This window comes from Homarus americanus, unplaced genomic scaffold, assembly GCF_018991925.1.
Source record: "Homarus americanus isolate GMGI-L3 unplaced genomic scaffold, GMGI_Hamer_2.0 scaffold30535, whole genome shotgun sequence".
NCBI lineage: Eukaryota > Metazoa > Arthropoda > Malacostraca > Decapoda > Nephropidae > Homarus > Homarus americanus.
The window spans coordinates 2,273,480-2,291,816 of NW_024732440.1; the positions used below are offsets into that span (position 1 = coordinate 2,273,480).

Here is an 18,337-nt window from a genome sequence, read left to right on the forward strand (position 1 = left end):
CTAGTGATGATAGTGAATGGGTGCAACCACAGGTAGTGCATTCATCGCCCACAAATTCTACTCTTGGCTCTCAAGATGTTGGTTGCTCTTGGCCGTTTACCCCTAGAGCTAGTAAGAGGCGAATTCTATCAGGGAAAAGAGGTTATTTCAAGGAAACAACCAGCCCAAGGTGTGAGGGGACATGGTCCCTCTGCCCTAACCAGGCACCACACCACTATGTGGCCTTGATGATTCAGAGGAATTAGACCCAGACAACCAAAATATTCCTCCTCCTATACATCAGCCTGCTTCAGGAACCTCTGTCCCTTCTAAATTCTCTTCTAAGTTAAGTGACGCTGTTAGGCAGGGTGTGATAGGGAGACGGAGAGTGAAGTGAGCCGGTCGTGTGGGGAGGTACAGGGTCTTGTTTACTGATCATGGCACCATTACACCTTCCCCCACACAAACTCAGCTGCTCCCTCTTCACCACTTCCTGGTTCATCTCATTGCCCTGCTACTGCAGGTGGTGCTGGTGTTGATATACAGTGGAACTGGACAAATGATAACTTCATGGCTGATGCCTTCAAATTTGACAGAAGCAGTTGTGGTGTCAAACAATGACATTAAACAAAACAAAAAACATCTCCTCCCCACTTTGTTCCTGTTGATTTGTTTGGTTTGATGAACCATGTGGAAATCTTGGATTTATGCTGTGGAAAGGGAACACCATAGCAGGAAACATCTGTTAGATTATAAGAATATCAGTATATATTGGAAGAATCTATAATGTAGGAAGAGGTATACAAGAATAAAAAAAATATTCTACCTTTGGTCTTGGTTATTTGCTCATTTGTTCTCATAACTGTATTGCATTCTTATGTTGAGGAATTGTTGTGTGTAAGGGAGGGGTGCAGTAGTTACAGCACTCACATCCTGTCCTGGTGGTTCTTACTTGGGGCACCTTGAGTCCACCCAACTATGATTGGGTACCTAATACAGTATTACAACTGGGAAAATGAAGGTGGTGGAGTGCCGTGTCTGCCACATTACCTCCTTGTATACCGAAGGCTTAGTCTTCACAATGCAATATCCTCTGCCCCTATTGTGCCACCAGGCTTATAGTACTTACTTTCATTTTTTTTCTTCATATGTTGTTGCTTGCTTGATATTGTGGATGCTTTATAAGTGTTATTATTTATTAGAGTACAGTATTGCGAATTTTGCTTAAATACTTACATAAGATCATCCAGATGTTAATAAGTACAGTACCTGAATTTACAGTTTGGGAAGTAAAAGCAGTTGAATGCAGTGATGGCCACACTGCCTCCTGGTGCTCTGAAGACTTAGTATTAAGTATGCTGTATTCACATTGCCACTAACTGGCTATCAGACCCTTGAGACCCATTTTTACTTTGAGATTAAAGAAAAAAGATGGGTTTTGATTCTTATGAATCAAATTAGCTTTGTATCTAGTAAGTTATGTACTATTCAATATAGGACCCACCTTCTGTAAAGAACAAGGGCAACTAAATCACTCGGCATTGGTATTCATTCATATATCAACTGATACAGTTAAAAAAATCCTTTTCAGAGCTTTCACCTGCTTGTGCTACAGTTCAGATGGCAAATGTATACTGGCAGGTGGTCAGAGCAAGAATGTCTGTATATACAGTATAGAAGATGAACTCCTTATCAAAAAATTTGAAATCACACAAAATAGATCATTTGATGCTATGGATGTAAGTATCTCCAACTATATTTGAATATCCTTATCATTGTTTACTATGTACAGTAGTTACCCATATGAATCTCACAAAACTTGGAGATATATATTTTGAGTCATAGAATAACAGAGGGAAGTTGATTAATAAGTGCATTAAGAATTGTACTGAGAACTGTGTAAAAGGGAACTGAAGTTTGGAAATCGTTGAACTAACATTACTATGTGGAGTGAAACATATACTCTGGAGGCAAGATGGAGTAGAGGAGGATGCAGAGAATAAGATAGATGTAAAAATGAAAATAAGTGTCATGCAGGGAGCAGATCAGGTTGTGCTCCAGTGGTATGGTCATATTTACAGAATGGGAAGTCCAGGAGGACTGAAAAGAGAGTGTAATTCAGTGTTTGTTTGTAGGAGAGATTGAAGATAAAAAATATTTCAAGATAGGGTGAAAGATATGGAAGGACATACTGCTGATGGGTTATTCTGAATTGTGTGAAATGACGGATGTAAACCTGGTGGATACTTTGGGCACATCTATTACAGTACCTACTAAGAATGATTGAATGGCAATGATTAAAGTGTGTGTGCATGCCTGCCTGCGTGTGTTTTTCTTTGTTTTGTCTACTCTACAGTACTGGTATAAAAGGAAAATGCTTGAAAGATTATTATTATTATTATTACAGTATTATTATTATTATTATTAGATCCTAAGATTCACTGTTTCTTTTTTCTTGTTTAGGAAATTATTAGCCGTCGTAAGATGGCAGAAAATGGAATCAATCTTGCACTGATTGAAGATAGGGAAGGTCTAGGCAGTGGAAAAGGAGTATCCATTAAGTTACCTGGGACAAGACATGGTGACATGGCTTTGAGGGCCTTTAGACCAGAGGTCCACATTACATCTCTCACATTTTCCCCAACAGGTAATTAATTTTTAAGTAGATACTTTGCTAAAACTACAACATTGTTACAATAGAATCTCAGTATTTTGCAGGGCTTAGGACCAAACTCATTGTGTTAGAGTGAATTTTGCAGGATAGCAAGAGTTGTCCCCGCTACCCCCTGCCTACTACCACGAATAGGTTATCACTGCATGTTTGTATGTAATGAAAGTATCATAACTTATAAGTATGAAAATGTAATATACAGTTTGTTCTTTGAAATGTTATAAAAGGGGTGATTCCTAGTGAGGTTTTGGTTATAGTAAGAACTAGAAAGACGTTGATGACTGATACTGTGGAGATGTTAACAAAGGTAAGTGAAGACTGGGTATGATCATGTACAGCATGTGAGAATTTGTGTCTCTGACCTATGGACTTAAGATATGTTCGTGGGCAGATGTGATCACCATGGAACAAAGTGCGGAACTGTAGTGCACCGGGTGGCTGCATGGCAGTATGCGGGTAGATGATGCTGCAGCTGACAAGTGCAGCGAGAGATGCTTTTCTTATTCCGTGTGTCAGTGAATTTGGTTGTATGATGGCAAATTTTTTTAGTGTAAATTGGGAGTTGGTCTTAAAATATCAACATCGTTGAAGTGAAATATCGTAAATCGAGACATGGTAAATCAAGGTTTACCTGTATAGTACTGGTTGCTGGAAGGAATGGGGAGGGGATTATTAATATGGAGTATGAAGAAGTTATAGGCAAGAACTGAGCTCTGAGGCCTTTCATCATTGATGGGAAGCTTAAACTTTGTTGTGGTGTCAGAGGTGGTGTTCTTCAAGGGCTTTTGAGTAGTTGTTTGATTTTGACATATTGTGTGAGTGTAGAGGTGATTGGGGAGAGAGTTATGAATTGGTAGTTGGAGGTATATATATATATATATATATATATATATATATATATATATATATATATATATATATATATATATATATATATATATATATATATATATATATATATATATATATATATATATATATATATCATTAGCATATAATTAAGATGAGGGAGTAGTATGAGAAAATTTTATTCCAAAATTCCAAGCATTTCCTGCTATGCTGCAGGGTGGCTAGAACAAAAAGCAAACACAGACACCTTCATTTACTGTCATCTATTCACTCAGACTTCTATAACACCCCAATAAAGAACACAATTCCATGATCTGTCAAATATATACACTGCTACTTCCTAGATGGCAATCTCCCTCACTTCTACTATATCCAATAACTCATTCTTTCATCTCTTTTTTGGCCTTCCTCTCTCCCTGCTTCCATCCACACTCAATGGTACACTGTGTGTCAGTTTTTCACTTTCCATTCTCTTCATAATATGTCCATGCCACTTTTGTAATCAATGGACCAGTTGTATTTATATTGTACACAGCTTATGTGGCACCAAGCCTCATCATCATTTAGTCTTAAGTGACAGTCTTTGCTTCCAAATCTTCCTTATACTGTAGGATGGCGGCAGCAATGGAAAGGTGTTTGATCAGTTTGTAGATTAGTTCAGGCTGCCATTACCTAGGTTTTCTTTGGGGATTTTAACACCATAGGCCTGGTAGGGATATATAAAGGTCTCTTGGTGGGGACTGCCATAAAAAGGTATTTCTGGACTTATCTATTATTTTTGTACACCACAGGGATAGCTGAATGCACAGTAAGTATGTCTTTTTTTCTTCTTCTTTTTTTAACTTAAATTGGCATTTATTCTTAATAAACTCTGACTTGGTTTTTGTCTCTTGCAGTAAGCAGTACTGCAGCAAAGCAGTAAGATTTTAAGTTATGTACAAAAATGACAAGCAAATTTCTTGAAATTTCCTGAATTTTTCAAGGGCGGAGTTGGGCAGCGAGTAGCAGCGAAGGACTTTTAGTGTATTCACTTGACAATGATTGGCTCTTTGATCCACTCAACCTAGACGTCTCCAACACGCCCTCAGCTGTTAAGAACAAATTGAAAGAGAAAGACTACAGTACAGGTAAGATATGCAGCCAGTCAACTAAGTTATCTTCTTCATGTAATGGTTGTTCAGGATGGGAGAAGAACCTTTGTCATTTAATATAATTGTAATTGAATTGATGATTCCTCTGTACTGAACCTCATTGGATTTGTATCCAGCAGTAATTTAGAGAACTTAACTTTAAGGTATTCATTATTATTCCTCACAACACTGATGTGGTATTGCTTATAAATGGCTGCAAGCATGTGTGAACACAGTAACTTTTGTAAACAGCAAATGATTTTAATTCATGGAGAAGATAAGTTATCAGTATTCTCCAACATTCTTTTCTAGACTTACTGGATGTCCCATCTTGTCTGTTCTATATCAGGGGATGGGCCACTTTAAGAAGCAAACTTCTGTTTGGGTCTAAGACAGTAATGTTATATCTACATCCAGTATGCCCCCTTCTCCTGTACAGAATGTTAGCTCATGCAAAATTAACTCCAGACAATAATCTCTATAGAAATCTGTATTGTGATAATGTGGCTCATTTAAAAAATCCTGACAGTTTCATATCAGCAAATATGGGAAGATATACGGTGGAGTCGCGATAATTTACGGATTAGGTACCAGAAGACATTGTGGATTATCATATCATTAATTATAATCTAATTAATTTAAGTGGAATTAATTAGTTTGGTTCCAGAGGCCAAGAAATGCCCATAAACTGTTTGAAAACTGCCTTAATAAACACCAAACATCATACAAAATACATAAAAAAAAAAGTTACACATATGAGGAGCACAGAACCAAAGTAGGAAAAGCACTGTACAGTACATGTAAATAAAAAACAGAAAAAGGCCGTTATTCAAACCTTCAAATTACCTTAACTTTGGAAGCAGTGAAAATATTGAAGTGATTCAAGTGAGAGATTGTAGCAATGTTAGTGACAGATTTCATTAATATTAGTGAAAGACATTATATGTATTGTTTTGGGGCATACCGGCACTTGTCCTACTTCGGTTCCGTGACTCATAATTTAGTACTCCTTAATAACTAAACATCTCCCTTGGTAGTATTTAATTGGGTGCTATGTCACTCAAATATCTATTTTTTTTTAATATTGTAATGTACTGTAATTCATAGTACCATAAGTTAAGCTTAGTCTTAGCTGTATTATATAAAAGTATTAGACTTTATAGAGCTGCATGTTATGTTTGGAGTATATAACTACTGTACATACTTTGAGTAAGTACAATAATTTTAATCTATAAATCATAGTTTATAGCCTAAGCTTTTTTTAGAATGAAATTATATGTCCACATTTAAATTATGCTGTGCAGCCACACACTGCCAACTCATAAACGATAGTCAGAAACATTGAATATTCTCATAATCAGTATACAGTACTATACCTTTTTTTATGCACTTTGATTATTCACTTCAAAAGCATATGCTGATATTATAACATCCAAAGCATATCTAAAATGAGATGGCATAGGCAACTTCATCACAGATTAGGTGTCGGTGATCAGCTGAGTGAGTCACTGTTTATGGGCGAGGTCGTCACTAAATGGTAAGTTATTGACTGTCACTCTGCCCCGCTGGAGAGGGAGTGTTCAGGAGCACTCCATAAAAGACATGGAGAAAATTCGAACACCACATTTATTAGCATTCATTCAACTGTAGTTGCACCTTGTGTCCTATCCAGGCTTGGTTATAAACCAAGAATTCAGGATCAGCCTCACATTTAATATGAAATCATTTTTACTTGCAGCTCTAATGATGGCAGTGAGGTTAAATATAAAGTTATTGAAGCAGGAGGTTATTGAGACCATACCCTTAAATTCAAGTAAGTATTAAATATGATTTTATTGAATGTCATATACTGTACATAATGAACAACCAGGATGTAACAGATTTAGATACTGTATAGAATCTAAGTTATTACTCTCTGGAGATGACAGAAGAGTTTGAGGTGTGGGATGGAAATATGTCCTCTTTTTCTGGTTTATTTCTTATACAATTATGTTTATATCCCTGCAGTTTTGTTTCCTGTAATGACATCATTTATAGTACAGCAATTCCTCGCATTTCCTTTTTTAGAAAGTTTAACAGGTAAAAACCCACAGTAAATATGCAAAGCATGACTAAGTCTTAACCAACTTGGCATTAATATCAACACTGATGCTGGTGGTATGCAGGAAAGTGGTAGGTGTTGTGTCTCTATCAACGCTACCTAAAGTTGTTTTTGCATGTTATCTTTAAATAATTCATTTTTTAAATACAGTGCAGAACAGGTACCTGTAAGCAAATTTGCATAATACACATTGCTTGTTTCAAAGGTTTGTTTACAATTATTCAGCCCATTTTGGGAGGATGGTGATGAGATTTGTGTAATAATGGTATTGGGACAGAGAGCCTCCACAAGGTATATAATAGTTGGGTAAAGGTTCAACAAGTATACTGTACCTGGTTGCATTTAGATTAGTTTTGTAGGAACACACCCACTGGGAAGTGCATATTGAGAATCGTTCTTGGGGGGTAATAGTACTTCTGATCTTCTTCCTAGCTAGCGTTAGTGTACAAAGTTGCTCAACCGAAGACTTATAATTAATGATCCAGAAATCCTATTTAATAACCAAATCGGCATTTAATAATTATTTGTCATCTCTCCCTCAACCCTTAGGGATGTTAAGGTAATCTGGATGTAAAGGGTTTTCCTGGACAAATGCTCTATAGGGGACATAAGCAAATGGATGACTGGGTTAGAGCATGTTGTTTTTGGAGTTAAACCTCCATTTTTATTTGGTCTTCATTAGTGATCCAAGGGTTAATAAGTAACTGACATAGAAAAATTAATAAATATATATTTTCATAATGCTTTACATTATATAATAGTGACTAAATACTGTTTATTTTTTCAGTTAATTTAGTGGTTAGCAGTCTGCCACAAATCTATGTAGAAAGGGCTCTCACCTACCTGGCTGAGGCCTTAGAAAGCACACCTCACATTGGTCTTTATACTAAGTGGGTCACATCACTTATCACTCAGCATGGCCAGACCATGAAGGCTCGAGCACCACACATAATGAGCACACTCAATGGTATCCAGAGGGCGCTGTCTACGCATCAAACAAATTTAAGTAAAGTGTAAGTTGATTTTGATAACAGCTGTATACTGTACAGTATTTGACTTTGTCTTTGACAGGACTCACTTAACTAATTTTGAAAGACAATCTTATTTCTCTGTTGGTTCGGTGTTTAATTGATAAGTAACCTATGAGAACTCTACCACTAAAGACCCTCTCACACTCCACCAGAGAGGGCATACTGTACAGTTTAGTAACAGATCATGAAAATTGCTGCAAGTAACATTTTTCACTCAAATGATTTTAGATCACCAGATTCCATGGGTCGATAGATTCATTATAGAATAAATTTAATTGCTGAACATATCCCCCAAAAGTAATTATTAGATTTTCAGCAAGCACCAGTAAATCAACATTATACTGTACTAGTGGGAGCTAACAGCAACACAACATTAATCCTTGGTGCACCTTAATCCTCATGGAACCTTGAGTCAATTTTTGGTTCATAGAATCTGAGAGTCCAGAATTATGTGCGTGAAAAATGTCCATTTTGAGTGCTTAGTGTTACAGTCCTCACAGGTCACGCACTTCCATCTCTTAAGTTTTTTCCAACAGAGGAAACAGGTGTTCAAGGGAAGTATAAATGACCTAAATAATCTTTTAGAATTTGGGTAATGTATATTAGAAGTGAATGGCTCTATCTGCCAAGTCAGGAATATTACTCACCAACAGAAGAGGAGTAATAGGAGCAATATACAGGGAGGGGCACCATGTCTTAAATAGGTGCACCAGCCCTCTTACAGGTGCACCAGCCCTCTTACAGGTGCACCAGCCCTCTTACAGGTGCACCAGCCCTCTTACAGGTGCACCAGTCCTCATACAGGTGCACCAGCCCTCTCACAGGTGCACCAGCCCTCTTACAGGTGCACCAGCCCTCTTACAGGTGCACCAGCCCTCTTACAGGTGCACCAGCCCTCTTACAGGTGCACCAGCCCTCTTACAGGTGCACCAGCCCTCTTACAGGTGCACCAGCCCTCTTACAGGTGCACCAGCCCTCTTACAGGTGCACCAGCCCTCTTACAGGTGCACCAGCCCTCTCAGGTGCACCAGGGTGCACCAGCCCTCTTACAGGTGCACCAACAGGTGCACTCTTGCACCAGGTGCACCAGCCCTCTTACAGGTGCACCAGCCCTCTTACAGGTGCACCAGCCCTCATACAGGTGCACCAGCCCTCTTACAGGTACACCAGTCCTCATACAGGTGCACCAGCCCTCTTACAGGTGCACCAGCCCTCTTACAGGTGCACCAGCCCTCTTACAGGTACACCAGTCCTCATACAGGTGCACCAGCCCTCTTACAGGTGCACCAGCCCTCTTACAGGTGCACCAGCCCTCTTACAGGTGCACCAGCCCTCTTACAGGTGCACCAGCCCTCTTACAGGTGCACCAGCCCTCTCACAGGTGCACCAGTCCTCATACAGGTGCACCAGCCCTCATACAGGTGCACCAGCCCTCTTACAGGTACACCAGTCCTCATACAGGTGCACCAGCCCTCTTACAGGTGCACCAGCCCTCTTACAGGTGCACCAACCCTCTCACAGGTGCACCAGTCCTCATACAGGTGCACCAGCCCTCATACAGGTGCACCAGCCCTCTTACAGGTGCACCAGCCCTCATACAGGTGCACCAGCCCTCTCACAGGTGCACCAGTCCTCATACAGGTGCACCAGCCCTCTTACAGGTGCACCAGCCCTCTTACAGGTGCACCAGCCCTCTTACAGGTGCACCAGCCCTCTCACAGGTGCACCAGTCCTCATACAGGTGCACCAGCCCTCATACAGGTGCACCAGCCCTCATACAGGTGCACCAGCCCTCATACAGGTGCACCAGCCCTCTTACAGGTACACCAGTCCTCATACAGGTGCACCAGCCCTCATACAGGTACACCAGCCGACTCGCCACCCAGTAGCACTCAGAGCGGGTGAGGCTGAGCTGTGAGCTATGTTATTGTTCAACTCGTAATTTTAGTAGACGTGTAATTTTCTTTCCTTTTTTTCACTTTTATATGCACACACAATTATTCATTTAGAATGTGTGAAAAATAAATAAAAAATAATAATTATCATAAGGTCAAAAACAGAAAGAGAATTAATATTTCTTTGTGCCAGCTGTGAGCCTTTATGGTTATTTTTCAGCACGTAATTTCGAGTAGATATATGTAACTTTCTTAACGATGGCCTTTTAGGGTCCCTAATCCCATCATATATCAGTCAACACCTGTTCATACACACTCAATCATACATACATATTGTGTGTGAGTTTGCGGGCTGAGCGGGAAGAGGGAGCAGAGTGTGGAGGACGTTGCCAGAGAGCCGGCAGAGGCAGCGTCCCAACTGGGTTACGATGCTGTGATAATTGTTGAGGCCAAGCAACCAGCATTATTGCAAATGGCAGTTGTTTTAAACTTTCAATGGTTTTATCTGTATTTATCATCTAGATTGTATAGAAATATTCTTTGAAGTGGCACAATCGTTAAATAACATGAAAAGGTAGGTGGCATGGTTTATGAATGCTGGAAAATAGGAACAAGTACTGTACTGGGAGTTGTGAGTTTGCTGCAGCCATTTGACTGACTGTGTAGGTTTATTTTTCAGTATCTTATACTAGTTTTGTATTTGTAAGAATAATACAAGACTCGTCACCATAGCCACATCCCCCCTAGTCCTCTCCTTATCACTCCAGGTCAGGGTGTCAGATATTTTGGGGTTATTTTTATGCTCTTTAAGTTCAGGTAGATACCTCCATACATATTTTTTTCCTACAGTATTTTTCATTCACATATAATATTACATACAAAATCTGCCAAAAATAACCATAAGGTCAAAAACATAAAAGGGAAAAACTTTCTAATTGTGTTTAGAGTTCACACTAAACGTGAGAGGGGAGAGGTGAGGCATTCCAGCTGCTCTGATCTGTCTGCTGTGTTTAGTGAAGTAATTGACAAATTATATTGTCCAGCAGCCAAATGGCAATACAGTTACAGTACGTTATAGTAATTTTTTATATATTGGTGTTATTTTTACTTATTCCTCACATTGATTGGTACCTGTATATATTATTACTCTATATCTTATTTCTCATAGGAGTTGGTAATTGAAGGGAATTCAGCTTCAAAGATGGTAACATTATTCATAATAACATCAGCTGTTGTGGTGGTGGTCACGGCCAAGACTTGTTGGTGTTGTCTCGCTTCAAACTATGTCTAGGATTTTACCTCGTATTTTTTAAAAGCTTCATTATTTTGTATTGTTGTGATTCAGGCTGGGCATGCGGGACCATGTGGTTCCCGCCATATATATATATATATATATATACACAGTACTCTGTATTTTTTTGAATTTTATGCATTGATTATATTGTACGACTATTACACATTGCAATTGTCTTCTCCAAATAGAGGTAGCCACAATGAATACATGCTGAGCTATCTCTTAGCTCAGGCATCTTTGAGGAAGAAACGGGGACATGAAGACTCTCAGGATGAAGACGAAGGAAACAGCAAACTTGCTCATATGTCATCAGATGCAGAAATGGAGGGAGAAGATCGACTAGAGGACATGTTTGATGAAGAGGAAGTTGAAGCATGATATCACCATCATGTATTATGAAAATTTTACATAGAACTTTTACTAGAAGGGTTGTTTTTGTAAGAGTATATTTGTCTATGCAGTATATTACAAATAAACACTACTTTTTTACTGGAATACTTACTGTATTAATTTTAAAAGAACCAAATTAATTATTTGTTCCTTGAATAAAATACTGGACAGATATTCAACAGTTTGTGTTTACCTGTAGATTCCTGACTTTTAAAAAATGCTATTTCTCTTGAAGATACAAAAATGCTCCACATGGCTCCTGTGCCATGTGTTCCAAGCTGGTGTGCTTGAAGCTAGAAGTTCAGGTTAGAATAAATATGAATACCTCCTATGTTCAATTTCCAACAGGAGCAGATAACTGGAGTCATTCCTTATGCACTTAGCAGTAAATGAGTACATATTAAATGTGTTTGCCACTGGTGGTGGAAAACCCTTTGGTGGACTAGCTAACTCTATCAAACTGGTGCTCTCCAACTAACTACTGAATGTTAGAAATCAAATTAACACTGGCCTAATCACCATGCATCATAAAAAGAAAACATTTATAAGCATTGCAAATATAAATGAACTGTATTTATTTATAGTTTGCTTTGCAAGGGTGTGCTTGTCTGAAATGTGGGGCATTGTGAGAATTTGGCCCTTGTGTTACTATTCCAAGTCCTGTACTCATTTGCCACCTGTTGTGATATATGCTAAGGTGGCACTGGCACTATCCCAGTGATTTAGAGTAAGATAGAAGTATATCAATGAACAATATCCACCTTTACATTTTGTCTCTTTGTCAGATGTTTACATTCAATATTCTGCCTTAATTAGATTACTTAAGTCTGTTCTGGATGTAGCTATCTGGCCTGTATATTCAGATCTTCATTCACTTGTGGAATATTAATTGGTACTGAAATGGGAGAGCTAGGAGCACCACTACATATACAGTACCTAGGATCCAAAATTGTACATTGCAACATTATCTACCTATTGATTATGTAGTCATCTCTCAGAGGTTTGTATGTTTAAAGACCTGACCACTGGTTTAGGTAAGCTAACTTCTATGATATACATCCAGATGTTTTGCCTTTGCCTGTTGTGTATATTTGTCTTGAACCACTTAAAAAGATGACCTCTTCTGATGCCATATTGTGGTCTGTCTTAGGCATGCTTCCTCATGATACATTCCTTATCATTTTGAAGGTCTTGATCATATCCCCATGTATCCTGTTGTACACTCTTGATAGCCTTTTGTTTACTTAGTCTTCATAACTCAACTCCTTACCTCAGCCTGAGTAACAATTTCATTATCCAAAGTAGAGTCAAACTTACACTCCGACTACCATAATTAGAGCTACATTCTCATACCGTTGCAAGTGAGAATAATGCATGAATCTTTGATAATCTGAGCCCAAAACTATGTTACTTTTTATATTAACTTGTAAAGCTAACTACTGTACAGTACTATACTTTTTTTTTTTTAGTTGACAGTACAAACCCTCCTCCCTTGCAGCTCATTGGCTCATACATAATGTTCGATCAGTATTGATATATCGGAAATAAATTTATATATAACTGTTAAGAATACCCAGTTCTGGCAGGAGGATGATCAAATCACTTGTCTTGTACAGTAGCATTATGTAACTAACAAGGATAATCATGTCACTTTCCCTGTAACATAACATTACAGTACTGTACTAAAAAGAGACAAGTCTTATCACTTTCCTGGTAGCACCAGTGAAATACAGTATTAGGGTACTTCTATAAAAAAATAAGACCAGTATATTTTAAAGTGAGTCTTGAGCAAAATTTTAATAAAAATATTACATCAAATAAATGAAAAATGTAAACTCCATAAAAAAGGTGATGAGATGTTTCTAAAATAGGACATATGACATGGATATGTACTATATGTAATCAGTATATTGTACTCTTAAATTACAAAAAAAAAAACATAACATACTGTATTTTTATAAAGTATGTGATTTAGAGATTTCACATTACATTGACAATCATATATATTTTAATGTGACTACCAAACAGGTACATCTTAATTGGCCACCCCACACCTGCTTACATGTATGTACAAGTTATACTCAATGTTGACACCTTATACAGTAAGTAGTAAACTGTGTATTACATATACCATGGAGCACCCTAGACAAGGTGGGTATCATAAACATTATTTTATAACATTGAGTTGCTGCTCAGCAATAAAAAGTATTTGTCTGGTGTTGGAAGCAGCACTGGCCATAGATACCGGTAAATCATATGAATCCTTTACCATATAAAACACAACCACCATGGGGAAACTGACGTCTAGCATTCCTATTACCAATATTCATAGAAGCTACACTAAAGGAATGCTTGTCCATCTTCTTTCTGTAGTGGTGCTCTTTTTATGGTGTAAACATGAGGCCTGTGGTTGTATATCTTTTTCTGCTTTTATTACAAATAATCTCATTATGTGCAACACTAACATAGGGGAATCACTTTTATGTACTGGACATCTTAGATAGCCTCAGTCCACTCAGCAACTATGTAAACCTTTCACTAAAGGGTAGATGCAGCAGTGAATAAAATGGCTGAGACAGAGTTACCTGTATTACTGTGCATTCTGGCTCTGCATAGTTCATCCTAATCTAACCAAATTTTATCAATTGATTACTGTGAAGGTAACTTCACAGTCTCCTGTTCATATGCCATAATTTCCATTTTAAGCCATTTTAGTTATGTTGTGACTACTGTATCTGTTCTGGTGTGTCTACTGTATTTATAATATAATTGTCAAAACCCTGGCATCCTATTTATTCTGCATGTCAGAGCCATTAGCAAGTTTCAGAGTTGACTGGCAATAGCATGACTGCCCTAAGTGCTTATTGCAGACCCATATGTAAGGAATAGTTTGTCACCCCATGTCACCTTATAACATTAACATTAATACTAATATCTAATGACCAACGGAGTCAGTGTACAAAATAACTTGATACAAACATAACAGATTATGTCCTTCCAGTTGTGGCTGTACATGAATACATTTCATGCACTCCCTAACATTTTCCAGCATAATATGGAAAATTAATTATCACCAATATCATAACCAGTTCCAATAAATAGAATCTTCTATATTTCTTACTTCTGAGAGGTAAAAATCATGAAATTAGTGTTACTGTATCAACATGTCTGTATGAGTATAGGTTATTGTAAAGCTTGTGCAGCTGTGAATAATGTGTGATTATGGTAAACTGATAGTAGACTGATACCCGTGAGCTGTGTGTGTGTGTCAACCTGCTGATTGCTCCAAGATTCAAATGTAAATTTTCTCCCTATAGCTGGTTATAGTTAGAGCAGGGATGCCAGTCCCACCAAGGCAGAGGACGACTTGTTCCTCAAAGAAATCAGGGGAATGTTTTGCATCATACTTACTCCTGAAGTGTTATGTGGAGGAAATAAATCCTAATAGAGTTGGGAGCACTGAATTTGTAGTAGGGGCCAGGTAAATGTTGAGCCTAATTGTGGGAAGGACATTAGAAGTACAGTATAGGGGAGGGAACTAACTACTGTATTGAAATTACTGAGAGTGATACTGAAGATGCATTGGGGAAGGGAGACACATTTGTTGAAATTGTGGGGATGCTTAGGGGGAACTGATGATACAGCAGTGGAGGAATAAGAATCCTGTAATTGCCAGTGCAGACACAAAACCCTTGGGATGGGGTTGGGAGGAGGCATATAGGCCATAATATTGCTGGGAGGAATACTGAAAACACAACTATTAACCATGCATGGAGGTAAACTACATTGAAATTTTTTGTGGGAAAACACACTGGGAATGCAAGGGAGAAGAGACACACACACAAGTTAGTATGAGGGAGACACTGAAAATACAGATGGGGAGGCAAAAAATTGATATGCTGTGGTGATGCAAACAGCAGTATTACTTTTCATAACATTTTGTTAAATGCCTAAATATATATATTTTTTATTCTCATTACTTACAAAACCCTAGATTGAAAGTCTACACTGTAAATTGTATGGCAACATGTAATAACCACTTAATAGAATTGTTATAAATTCTAAATCTGTGTTCATGTTCCCCTTTTTGTATTTAAAGGTAAAACTATAAAACATTTGAATAATTCCATTGGAATTTAATGTAGTAATGTATTTTATATCTTAGAACTTAATTATTTGTGCCCAGAAACTATCTCAAGTTGAATTATCATACATTTTTACAAGTTTGCATTAGGTGATGGAATCCATTTATGATAGTAACAAAACTAAATCTATTGTGCACTAGAATTCTGAAATGTCTTATACATTATTAATGATAACATTTTATACAGTTGCAAAAAGATTTGAGCAACCACAGATGTGACAGGAAACTATTTGCATATTACATAATTTCACTAATAAATTGAAATAAAGGTCATAATATCCACTGTACTTGATCAGGTTGGCAATAAAGATAAACAGATTTATATTTATCAGTACAAAAATCCATCAATCTTCCCTACACAGAACTGTACAGTACCTAAATGTAAATACTGTACCAAAGGATTAATGCTTTTGATGGGAAGAAGTAGCAAGAGTTGAAGAAATCTGGATAGGAATTGCTTCTCGTGTTGCCATAGAGGATAAGTGCCCTTGAGTTACAATTACAGTGGTGTCTGAAGTTTTGACGACATACGAAAGCCATATGTTTGCTGTCGCTAAAAAGAGCTACATAATTAGATGCATCCTGACTTCCAGATAGATGAAAAAACTACATTATTAATCTTTTAGAGCTCAGTGTTCTCAGATGAGCACCCATTGCTGCCACACATTTAATTAGTTGCTTCCTCTATAATTTAAATTAACCAAGTAATGAGATTTCATGTACAGTACAGCATTTCTTCAAATTTTATTGTCTTATAAATATCAATAATTATTATTTTTATGAGCATTTGTTTCTCTATGAATCTGTGTGTTGTGTATGTGTGTGCATCTAAAGTTAGTAAATATTTCCTTAATATAATAATAAACTATATCATAGTTTTCTCCTCCAAACAGCAATATACAGTGATAAAAACTAAATTACATACTGCCCATTATTCACTGAGACAAATGAGATATTTTCAGTTGAATTTCAGAAGATACAAAATACTGTCTTAAGTATCTATACTGTAAAGTAGCACGGTGTGGTTGACAACACACTACCAATGTTCTAACACTGTACTTAATCACATTAAAACGAGAATTCTCAATCACTTTTCATTGAATCAGTTTCTCACAGACAACTTAATGTTTTCCTGCACAGTTCAAACACCAAACAGTGCCTGAGTACCAGAAGCTTGTCATCAGCACCACTGGTTCATCATGACTCTCCCTGATGCATTTCTCCCCATCGACTATCTACAGCCACATTCCAGCACCACCATGTCATCGTAATCATACTTAAAGGTGGTGATGCCATCCTCCAGGTAGAGTAGAGAGATGGGTCCCAGGAGGGTGGGGACGCAGCAAGCACGAGAGGTGCGGTCAGGGTGGAGGGAGTGCACCAAGTTCTGCACCACTGCATGTTTTGTGGGGCTCAAGTGTGACGCCAAAGGGTAGAAGCACTTGCCGCTGCACTGATTTGCCTGTTGGGGAGTCAGAAGAATGAAAGTTAATTTTTATGCAAGAAATTTGGCCATACAATATTTACCTCTAAGAAATGTAAATACCTGTTTGGAAATGTACTATATGTATACTGCTTTCTATTACAATTGGGACATAATCTCACAATAGAACTCAACCTCCAAAAAAGTTTGCCCTGGCAATTTTATGAACTTGTGCCTTCCTTGAGGTGGGCATCCCTTAGTTCCAGGTATGAACACTCGACTAATGTCCTCTGAGGTGTTTATAGAATTCTATTGTCACCCTTGCTTATCTAAAGTATTAGCCAGGCATGTGCAGGCATTTTAATCCCTCTGGGTACCTGAGGTGACAAAGTGTAGCCACCAGTTTGGTGGCCCTCCTTTGGACATTCTCAATCAATTGACAGTCACTAGCATATTGTGGGGACCAGACAGGATAAAAGTTTTCCAAATGTATAAGACCTACTACTGTAGTTTATTTGCTTGATTTACCTTCTCACAATGGTCCCTGAACTTCAGTTTGTAGTGGAATTCTCCCCTACAAACGCTGTTTGTCGCTGCCTAGCCGACCCCACCAATTCCCCAGTGTATGCCTCGTGGTCTAGGTCAACCAGCGCCGCCATACACCACGGAGCGGGGGTCAACTGCTAAGCCACGCCTACCCCCGCTATTTAAGACCTGACCTCGTGGTGATCTGTCTCTCCTTCTACCTACACCAACCAGCCAGCAACACCTCCTCCGCCGCTGCCTGGCGGCCTTCGCTCCTCCGCCTGCCTGGCGGTACTCTCTCCCGCTGGCGAGCCGCTGGCGAGCACAGCTGTCCTTCTCTGAGCGTCCTCACCAACCAGCTCTCTCTACATCACGCTTGTAACCATGCTGCCTTCCCAGCACCAAGCTGCATTGTACATCCAATACAACATGTATATAGAGAGCACATTGTGAGTTTCCTTTCTCCATCCCATCCTGAGTGTGAACCAAACATCTTGAACCCCACAAATGGTGACCCCGGAGATTCGCACTCACACAGGATGGAGGAGAAACTGATCACGCTCCCAGTCTTCAAGCAACATGGAAGACTGGCTTATCCACCCAGAAGCAGCTCTCATCGGCTCTACAACTACTGTTTCTACACCGCAGGTTAGACAACCTAGAGCAGCTCTGCTACTCTAAGCAGACACCAGCTCCTCTTCCTGCCCCAAGCACCACGTCCTACCGACCCCAGCACACCCGTCCTGCCTCAGACGCCGACCCCGGCCCAGCAGTAACCCCTGCCGCCCCTGATGCGGCCTCTGTTCCTGAGTGCGGACCCACACACCCCTCTTTTCTCCCTCAGGTACTCCCTGCTAATGTCCTGCACCCTGCTGCTGTCGTGGACCCAGCTGCTGTCACGAGCC

At 38.8% G+C, this 18,337-nt stretch overlaps 3 protein-coding genes across 4 annotated transcripts in view; 2 read left to right on the forward strand and 1 right to left on the reverse strand.

Annotated features, from left to right (window-relative positions):
• Positions 1-11,519, forward strand: part of LOC121868753 (periodic tryptophan protein 2 homolog) — a 30,681-nt gene extending 19,162 nt beyond the window's left edge. The window contains exons 15-20 of the mRNA XM_042369634.1: positions 1,571-1,718; positions 2,443-2,626; positions 4,483-4,626; positions 6,368-6,442; positions 7,518-7,743; positions 11,139-11,519. Coding sequence (XP_042225568.1) covers positions 1,571-1,718; positions 2,443-2,626; positions 4,483-4,626; positions 6,368-6,442; positions 7,518-7,743; positions 11,139-11,328 — 967 coding nt within the window. The 3' untranslated portion in view covers positions 11,329-11,519. The remainder of the gene's footprint in view (positions 1-1,570; positions 1,719-2,442; positions 2,627-4,482; positions 4,627-6,367; positions 6,443-7,517; positions 7,744-11,138) is intronic.
• Positions 8,056-11,130, forward strand: LOC121868755. The gene is made up of 2 exons (XM_042369637.1): positions 8,056-8,565; positions 8,843-11,130. Exons 1-2 carry the CDS (start codon positions 8,374-8,376, stop codon positions 9,677-9,679), a joined length of 1,029 nt encoding a protein of 342 aa, XP_042225571.1. The 5' UTR covers positions 8,056-8,373; the 3' UTR covers positions 9,680-11,130.
• A 1,603-nt stretch (positions 11,520-13,122) lies between the features above and the next one.
• The window catches only part of LOC121868754 (bone morphogenetic protein 10-like), a 104,263-nt gene continuing 99,048 nt past the window's right edge, over positions 13,123-18,337 (reverse strand). The window contains exon 7 of one of the 2 annotated variants that reach the window (XM_042369636.1): positions 13,123-16,946. In XM_042369636.1, coding sequence (XP_042225570.1) covers positions 16,716-16,946 — 231 coding nt within the window. In that variant the 3' untranslated portion in view covers positions 13,123-16,715. The remainder of the gene's footprint in view (positions 16,947-18,337) is intronic. The other variant, XR_006089443.1, reaches the window with a different exon arrangement.